Source organism: Belonocnema kinseyi, chromosome 7, assembly GCF_010883055.1.
Source record: "Belonocnema kinseyi isolate 2016_QV_RU_SX_M_011 chromosome 7, B_treatae_v1, whole genome shotgun sequence".
Lineage (NCBI taxonomy): Eukaryota > Metazoa > Arthropoda > Insecta > Hymenoptera > Cynipidae > Belonocnema > Belonocnema kinseyi.
Window position 1 is genome coordinate 68,554,127 of NC_046663.1, and position 10,353 is coordinate 68,564,479.

Here is a 10,353-nt window from a genome sequence, read left to right on the forward strand (position 1 = left end):
AAAAGATAAAATTAAAAAAGATGAAATTGTTAAGTTTTCAGTTAAAAAATTAATTTCATACAAAAAAAAATCTTTTCAACTAAACAGTTACATTTTCCACCAAAGATATAAGTTTTCAATTAAAAAAATCAATTTTTAACAATGTAGTTTAACTTTTGTCCAAGTAGTTGAATTATCAATTAAAATAGATTTTTTTCAACTTTCATCGGAAGAGATGAATTTTCAACTAAAAATATAAATCTCAAAGGCAAAAAATAATTTCATAAATTGATTCTCGAGCAAAGAAGCATATTTTTGAATCAAAAAGTGCACTTTTATAAAAAGAAGATATTTCTAGTAAAAGAGATGAATTTTAAAATAAAAAAAAGATGAATTTTCAAAAAAATAGTTGAATTTTCTGTTAAAAAAGATTTCAGTTGACTTTTCGCGATAAAAATCGGAATTTTCAAACAAGAAATAAGTTTCTAGGAAAACAAATAAATTTTTAATAAAAAACTACAGTTTTCTAAAGTTTAACTTAAATCCAGAAAAAATTTTAGTTCATTTTTCAACACCAAAATATAAATTTTAAATAAACAGTAAATTTTCTACGAATTAGTTAAATTTTCAACAAAACCTACTTTTCAACCAAACAGTTAAATTTTCATTCATGAGTGATAACATTTCTCTTAAAACAGATGAATTTTTAGTTTAAAAAAAGCTTGAATTCTCAACCGTACAGTTGAATTGTTGTTTAAGAAAAATGAAAATTTTACTAAAACAGGTAACTTAAAATCACAAAGACAAATTTCCAAAAAAGGCTTAAATTTTCATCCAAAAAGATTTAAATTGACTTTTCAACACAAAAAGAGAATTTTAAACAAACATTAAATTTTCTAGGAAATAGTTTAATTATCAGCAAAACAGTAGAATTTTTTATAGAAAGATTCAATATTTGTATTGGCAAATCAGCTTTTAAATTAAAAAGAGAAATTTACACAAAATATATTTCAGTGGATAATCTTGAGGAGAAAGTTTTTGCGAATGTGCAAAAATTACGTAAATGAGTGAAGGACACCCCCCCCCCCCCCCCCCACCCATTATAGTTACAAATCGTAACAAATTTTTTTTTTATTTTTTACGTAATTTCATTAACAGAAGAAATTTGTTAATTTATAATAGATAATTTTTTTATCTTAAAAACAAACGATCATGATCGTTTGTTTTATTAACGTGCACGTTAATAAAACTTGCCTGCTGAAATATGAAACAAATTTTTCACACCATGTACTACTTTTTGAAACTTCATGCCATTGCTTGCAATTCAACAGCTAAAAATATATTTTGTTTTTGCTCATTTTAATTAAAGTATGAATTAAATTAAATTATAGGCCTCGAGAAAAAAATGAATTCCCCTCCATTTTGTTGAAATAGAAAATTTGATTGAATTTTGTTCACCGTAAACATTTTATTTTTGAAAACCTTTTTGTCTTTTCAAAAAAATAGTTAAAATTGCCATTTATAAAAATAATACTCGAATGTTGCAGTTCTTTCTAAAAATGTTCACTTTTATTCCACTTTTTAATTAGAGTGAGGTAATATCAACAAAAATACTTTTTCAAACGATTTTTTATTATTTATAATAATATTCTAGTTTAATAATGTTAGAAAGTTGAGAGTTTTTCTGAAATTTTTGACTTTTCGATTTTTTATTACAATCTTCTCATATTTGATAGATATTTACCGTTTTTTTTTTCTAAATTTTTAAAACTTTTTGTCCATTTTTCGCTTAGGGAAGTAATAATAATTCATGCAAGTTAAGGAACATAATTATTTAAGCAATTTATTATTTACAACTATATTTTCCTAGGTAATTGCTAGAATGTTGTTTCTTCTAAAATTGTTAACCTTGCTTTGACTTTCTGGTTATGAAAAAATAATTAATAAAGATCAGAATGAATTAATTTGCAAACTATTTTTTTTTTTTTGAAGATATTTTTCTGAAATAGAAGAGAAATTTAAAATATCCTTAAAATTTTCTACATGGATCATAATAACTGTAAATTTTTCTTGAATTAGTTACTGAGAAACTTTTCGTTTAAACTAATATAAATATAAATTCTTTGCTTCGAAGTGAGAAATCAAGAAAAACTAAAAATCCGCAAATGTCCAACATACTCTAAGAGAATATAGTTGTAAGCAATAATAAATTGTTTGAATAATTATATTTGTTCACTTGCATTAATTATTATTTCACTAAGTAAACCGTGGAAAAAAAAAATTTGTAGAAAAAATCGGAACAATATGGCATTGATATAAAATAAGACAAACAATAATTTTTTTAAACAATTATTTTTATTAGGTTGCATTAAATAAATCAATTAAATCACTCGAAAAGAACACCGGACAAAAATTTTTGAAAATTTCAGAGAACCCGCAACTTTCTAACATTATTGAAAATAATATAATTATAAATAAGAATGTTTTACGTAAACAATTATGTTTGTTAAGATGAATTAATTATCTCAGTCTAATTTAAAAGTGGACAAAATGTAGAAAATAAAAAAAAAACAATTTTCTAGCATTATTCTAAGAAATTATTATTATTGTATATAATGATAAATGGGTTAAACAATTATTACTGTTACATAAAAAGTATTTTATGCATTAGAAATAATTCGTATTTTTAAACATACTTTTTCCAAAAAGAAACAACGTCTTTTGTTTTAATTCGAAAGAATTTTGGATCGAGGTATGAAAATTCGAAGACAAAAATTGTGGATCACCCTAGGAAGCACTCGTGATAGAATTTTAGAAAGTAACTAAAAGTACCCCGTGGAAATATCAGCCTCGACATAATGTTTTGTCAAGCACCAGTTAGGAAAAAAAATATAAGTGTGGAAATGCGATGAGTGGGTGTTAATGAAAGCATTGTATCTACATGAATTAAAAAATGCGGGAATGATGTCTTTCATAGTTTGAAAATCTTAAATATAAATAAAAATAATTTAAAACGCAAATTTTCGGCTGCGAAATTAATTTTGGACAATACGAAGAATGAATAAATGAAGCAATTATTTTATTTTAATAAAAATATATTTTCTATGTAGTAAACCCGTGTTTTGTACTTTTTGAACTAATCATTTTTAATCTTTTTTTCCAAACTTTTGCTCTTTGTCAATTGCAAATCCAAAAAGACTTCAACATATACCGTTTACATCTACGGTATTCAATAATTTTTCTTTAGAAATTTGCTAGTATATATTACTTTATCAATCCTGAGCATCGCTTGTTAAATCCTTCAACATTGCCGCTGTGCCTGCAGGATTATCAGTAGGAACCTGAAAATTAAATTGATATATTTAGAAATTAATGAACCATAAATAAATAACTATTGTATTAATTAGGAGTGAAGAAAAAATTAATAATTTAAATTAGGATTTTAAATCGTGATAAGATGTTCTTAAAAGACGTTCGGCAATTATGTGTACTACTGATATCTTCCATTTTCGACACTGATCTATTCTGAAGATATTTACAATTGAAAACTCGCCAACTTATTTGGCGATATAGTTTAGAATGTTTTTTATAGTTCAATTTGAGCGATTTACAATTTATTACTTTTCAATTTTAAAAATATACAAATTAAAATCATTAGATTTTAATGATTATAATTAATTTAAGTTTTGATTGTAAATTTTCAGAATTAAGAAGCCTTTAATTTTTAAAATTTATAAATGAAATTTTTAAAAATTGGGTCATTTTGAGGGTCAAAAGTCAATTTTTCAATTCCAAATCTTCCGTAGTGAAGAAGATTCAAATGTAAATCGGCATTACAGAATATTTAGTTGTAAAACTTAAAATTTTTATGATTTTTAATAATAAACTTTCCAAATTAAAAACTCTAATTTTAAGGGTTTACAATTTGAAACTCTTTAATTAGAGAAATGTATTCAGAAGAGGCTATATTTAGGCCCCTCTCCCCAAAATTTGGGGAGTTAAGAAAAGGGATGGATTAGTTATTCCGAAAATTCGGGATTACTAGTCAATCTTATGAAAAGTATTTCACTACTAGTCCCGAATTTCGAGACGCCGAGACACTTTGTAAATAAAAATTGTTAAATTTTTATGATTTCGAACATAAAAAGTTAAGTTTTTAATTATAAATTTAAAAAATTTAAGAATTTTTAAAATTAAATCGTCAAGATTACAGCTTTTTAAATTATAAAATTGAAGTCTTGCATAACTTCTAATTTTTAATTTTCAAAATTAAAAACTTTAATTTTAAAGATGTATAAATGAAAAACTTAAATTTGGATGATTTGCAAGGTTTAAAAATTCAGTCTTTAATTCTAAATCTTCCAAAATGAAGAAGTTTTTAATGTAAACCAACAAAATTACAGACATTTATTTATAGTAAATTGTTGAAATTAAAAACTCTTCAATTTTTAAGATTTACAATTTAAAGTCCTACAATGTTAAAGAGATATAAGTAAACTCTTGAATTTTAGAGATGTGCAGCTAAAAATTCTTAAATTCCATATTATTCAATTTTCAAGAATTATATTTTAAAGGTATGTAATTTAGAACGATATTTTCGAATTTTGAAATTATGATCATTTTTAAAATAAAAAATCAAACATTCTAAGTCTAATTATGTGACATAAAACTTGCATAATTCTTAATTGTAAACTTTCGAATTTAAAAACTTAAATTTTAAAGATTTATAATTCACAGCAGAAATTCTTGCGTTTTGAAAATATAGAATTGCTAATTATTTAATTTGCAAAATAGTTATATCTTGAAGGTGTGTAATTTTAAAGAGTAATTTTGTGTTTTGGGATTAGTTTAATTTTGAAGTATTATATTTGAAAAGTCTTCAATTTTAACGATTTCAAATTTAAAATCTTTTAATTTTGATCATTTGCAAATTAAAGACTTTTCAATATTAAATGTACACATTAGGGTGGCTCAAAAACGCTTTTTTCCTTAGAGGCAACGATCCCCCCAATTTCATTCCAAATCCGAAAAAAAATTCCCTAATTTTAATTTTTTTAATTTTCGGATTTTAACAGGTGCCGGTTTTGAGTTGAAGTTTCCCATGTAAAATTCATGGGGAAAAATCACTTTTTCGATTTTTTTGAATCATTTTTTAGGGTTTTAAAAAATGTGCCGGGAAAGTATAGGAGCCTGTTAACAATAAATCCAACGAAGAATTTTATGTATCAGACACATGGAGTTGACACCTCTAACAAATCCTCACGAGTACCTGAAAACTACCCTTGAAACAAAAACTGTCATTTCTTCATGAAATCGATCTTTTGAGCACTGTATTCTCGTATTTTTTTACTTTAAATTAGCACTATTGGTCTAGTGGCATTTTGATTATCATTGGTTAATTAATTATTGATTATTTAAACAAATGAAATTTGTTAAAATTTTTTTTCGAAAATTGTCCCCCCTCCCTCTTAAAATTATTACTATTAGTCTAATGGAATATTTAATAACATTGGTTTATTAATATGTACAGTCGACGCTATTTACCTTGCCGCGAATGGGACCGTAGGGGAGTAATTTTCCTGGAAACGATGTTCCCTCACTCTCGAGTCTAATCTTGATGCGTGGCGTTTGATGCGAATCGTTTCGCACGCTACGTACGTTGCCGCGCGCGGATCAGTATTTACAAACAGAGAAAGTTCGATTTTCAGAATACATATTGTGGAAGTGATTATCTCACATTTGATTCCAAAAAATTGTGAGCACATCGTTCTCTCGCCGAATAGACTAAAATATAGGTTAGTATTTACGAATTATTGATAAACCTTTGATTAAATTTGCCATACTTGGGGTTATCCCATGTGAAAAAGAAATTATCATAAGACATAAATATTATGATTTCGAAATTCTTTTATAAGCCTCATTAAAAAGCATATAATAACTTTTTGCACTTTAAAATTGCCTTAAAAGACCTAAACCATTGACGGCAACGTAAATAGCGAGCGGAACAATTCTCGGATGCCGAGCCGTCGCGGTCGTGGTGGAGGAAGAACTCGAGCGAGATTTAGGAGAAGCGGCAAGGCAAGTAGCGTCGACTGTAATTATTTAAATAAAGGTTACGAAAATTATTTTTTTCCATAAAAATTATCACTATTGGTCTAATGGAATATTTATTAACATTAGTTCATTAATTTTAAATTGTTTAAACAAATGAAATTTGTTTGAATAATTTCGTTTAGAATTTTTTTAAAATAAAAATGATTGATGTGGGTCTAGTGGAATATTTATTAGCAATAATTAATAACTGGTTAATAAATAATTTGTTAATAAATTATTTATCAGTTATATTCAAGTAATAATTTTTATTTAAAAAAATTTGTTTAAATAAAGTTAATCAAACAATGTTGATCAGTATTTCACTAAAGAAATGTTAATAATTTTTATTACAAAAATATTTAAACAAATTCTATTTGTTTAAGCAATTGAAAATTAATGAAATAATGATAATAAATATTTTACTAGACTAATAGTAATAATTTTTAAGGAAAACAAAGAATTTTCGAAAAAATTAATTAAACAAGTTCCATTTGTTTAAATAATAAATAATTCATAAACAAACGTTATTAAATCCTCTTGACTAAGAGTTATAATTTTTAGGCGGGAAAACGAATTTTTGAGGAAAAAAAAATATTGAAACAAATTCTATTTGTTTAAATAATTGAAAATTAATAAACCAATAACAATAAATATTCCACTAGATCAATATTAATAATTTTAAGTAAAAAAAGACGAGACTACATTGTTCAAAAGGTCGATTTCATGAAGAATTGACATTTTTTGTTTTAAGGGTAGTTTTCAGGTACTCGTGGGGGTCTTTTAGGGGTGTCAAACCCATATGTCTGATAGATGAAATTCTTTGTTAGCTAATTATTTACAGGCCCCCATACTTTCCCGTCACGTTTTTTCAAACCCTAAAAAATTATTCTAAAAACTGAAAAAAGTGATTTTTCTCCATGCATTTCACATGGGAAACTTCAAGTCAAAACCGGCACCTGTTAAAATAAAAAAGTAGAAAAATAAAAAATTAGGTAATTTCTTTTTTCAGATTCGGAATAAAATGGAGGGGGGGGTTGTTGCCCTCTAGCATGCAAAACAATTTTGCCATGCATTTTTGGACCACCCTAGTACACATATAATAAAAAATGAGACAGTTTTGTATGATTTTATGAAATAGATCAATTTTGAAAATTTTGAATTTAAACAGAGAGAAATTTAAATTTATTTAATTTTACATATTTTCAAATTCAAGGTTTAATGTAATGAAATGGAATTTAGCTTGTACCATTTTCCAATTTAAAATTAATTTGCGATTGGATTACGTTTGAAATTAAATAATTGAATAATTAATTAAATAATGAACAGTTTTATTTTGAATGGAAGAATCCGAAAATTTAATGATTTCGGATTAAAATTTTGATAATAGTACAGTGTAAATATGTTTAATATTAAATAATTTCATATTAGAATTTTACAAACTAAATCATTTAAAATATAAATAAATTAAAATTGTATTATTTCTAATTAAAAGATGATAATTTACTGTTATATAATTGATTAGTTAAATTTTTCTAAGTATAAACAATAAATTCACGGTCATTATTACCGTTTAAAATAGAAATTTTTTCAAATTAGACTACCGGTCAAAAGTTTTAGGTTCACTTAGAAAAATGTTTTTTTTGTATTTATCGCTTTAATTATACCGGAGCTAAAAAAATATCTCTTTAAAAGGTTAATTGTTTTCGAAATTATGATTAAAATAAGATCAGGGTGAAGCCAATTTGTCTAGTTTTTAAGTAAATATTGCAAAAATAGTGTACATTTCAATGTTTTTTTAAATTATCAATAACTTCCGAAATGAATTTTCTATTTAATTTCCTCAAAATATATATTTATTTAACCTTTATTCTGATTTGCCTACATATAAGATGTTTTTAAATTTATCCAACTTTTTTATTACAACTTCAAGTTCTTGCAATTCGAAAAGAAATTTTTTACGATACAGAAACCGGATGTGCGAATAGATTTCCAAAAAAAGATAATCGAAAGCATAGATAGGGCAATTACGGGATATACTTGTTAGATGTACGATCGAAGTGTGTGGTACCGCATTTGTAGGAAGAATGTCTGGTGATGCGTGGTGGAATGATGAAATTCAGGCAGCCCAAAAAGCAAAGAGAGAAGCGTACAAGAGAACTTTGAACATCGCAGGTCTTAGCAATGAGGAAAGAAATAGACGTAGAATTGATTATAGACACGAAAACAGGATACTCAAACGATTAGTTGAGGAACGTAAAGATACAATTAGAGCAGAAGAAGAGATGAAAATACAAAACGACTTTGAAGGAAGCAAGAGACTACTTTACAAAAAAATGAAAGGAAACAAAAGTACAGAATTTGTCAACATGAGAAATAGTAGGCGGGAAATGGTATATGATGCAGACCGAATAGTAGAGGCTTTCAGAGACTATTTTAGGAGACAATTCGGAGTTGAAGGTATAGGACACCACAACTGCGATGTTGAACACGATGAAAACTCAATTGAAAAAGTTTGTGTCACTGAGGTTAGGGATATAATTAAGATTTTGAAAAACGGTAAGGCTGCCGGGGTAGACTGTATTAATGTTGAAATGCTTAAAAACGGTGGCGAGTGCATACCACATAGACGCCAGTATACACATGGGAAAGAAATCGGTTAAGATGGTTTGGACATGTTGAGAGAATGACAAATGAACGACTAAAGAAACAAATGTATCAAGGTAAAGTAAATGGCAGCGTGCCCAGAGGTAGACCGCGGAAAGAATGGTTAGAGTGTGTGAATAAGACCCTAGTTAGAAGAGACATAAGAAGTCACAGAAACACGAGAGCCTGTATGAAAAAATGCATAGACATAAAAGAAGCTAGAGAAGTATGCCAGGGGAGGAAAGTATGGCGGCAAATAGTTAATAAAAAGAGTGTCAGTAGAGTGAATGACGCCTGAAACAAAGACCTTGGCTACTACTGGACCCAAGTGGGGAACCTTACATAACGACTTCGTGAGGTTCTACGCTTAAGGTGATTGCTAGAGAGATTGATCAGCAACCTGGGTCGGAGCAGTGTTGTGGAACGAACGTGTTATTTACCTAAATAGCACGAGAATTCTGGATCAATCTGAAAAATCTCTATCCCTTCCACACGCTATTCCTTTCCCCTACCGAGTGAGTCACGCCTACCCCGAAAGGGAAATGGCTTAATGGTGTAATAATAATAATACTCGTAGGCTGTTGTGATACGGTGAAAAAAAGCTTAAAATGAGCCCATGAACATTGAAAAACGTTGACTATTTCGGAAGTTATTGAAAATTTAAGAAAACATTAAAATTTACACTATTTTTGCAATATCTACTTAAAAACTAGACAAATAGGCTTCACCCTAGGCTTATTTTAGACAGAATTTCGAAAACAATCAACCCTTTAAAGAGACATTTTTTTAGCTCTGGTATAATTAAAGCGATAAATACAAAACAAAAAAAAACATTTTTCTAAGTGAACCCAAACTTTTGCCCGGTAGTGTATAAGCGTTCAAAATTGAATTATCCTGCAAATAAACATTCGAAATGAAGTAATTTGAGAAGGGAAACATTAAAAATTTTAAATGACCTATGACGAAATGTTAAGAATCAATCTAATCTGAACAATTTAAAACTGAAAAAACTGAATTACCAAGAATTCTGATAATGCAAATTTTCATACTCAAAACCGTTTAAAATTTCGATTATTTAAGATAAATTTAAATCATTTAAAAATTACCATTTTTGAAACTGTTCATTATAATTTGCAAAATTCAACCATTTCAATTTTAATTGCAAAATTGAAACTAAGGAAAAATTAAAATTTAGAGTTTAACATGAAAATTCACAACTATTTGTGACCATTCAAAATAAAGACATGATTGAATTACAATGTATCAGTTTAAGATATGTAGTTGAATTTTTATCTATTTTGATTTCAAAGGAAACAATGTTTCACTTTTTATTTTCTAAACTTTATTTCAAATTATTATCAATTATTGAAATATTCCAATTGAATATTTTTCAATTTTTAATTATTTATTTTTTTAAATCTTCAACTAAGAATCGGAAAATTCTAAATTGTGTTTTTAAAGTTGTGTTTTATATTTTCAATATTTGGGAACATTTTCAAGTGGAAAATAATTAAATTTTAAATGGTTCAAGTTAATGCTTAATTGTGGGTCCGGATGCAATAAGGGCACATAAAATTTTTTCGTGCGAAAACGAAGTCCCCTGGAGGCTTTAGAAAAAATTTTCGAATTTTAATTTTC

At 26.8% G+C, this 10,353-nt stretch overlaps 1 protein-coding gene across 2 annotated transcripts in view; it reads right to left on the minus strand.

The window, feature by feature from the left end:
- The window catches only part of LOC117177189 (retinoid-inducible serine carboxypeptidase-like), a 37,159-nt gene that overhangs the window by 2,744 nt on the left and 24,062 nt on the right, over positions 1-10,353 (minus strand). The window contains exon 9 of one of the 2 annotated variants that reach the window (XM_033367717.1): positions 3,248-3,320. In XM_033367717.1, coding sequence (XP_033223608.1) covers positions 3,252-3,320 — 69 coding nt within the window. In that variant the 3' untranslated portion in view covers positions 3,248-3,251. Of the gene's footprint in view, positions 1-3,056; positions 3,321-10,353 lie in introns of those variants that run through there. The other variant, XM_033367718.1, reaches the window with a different exon arrangement.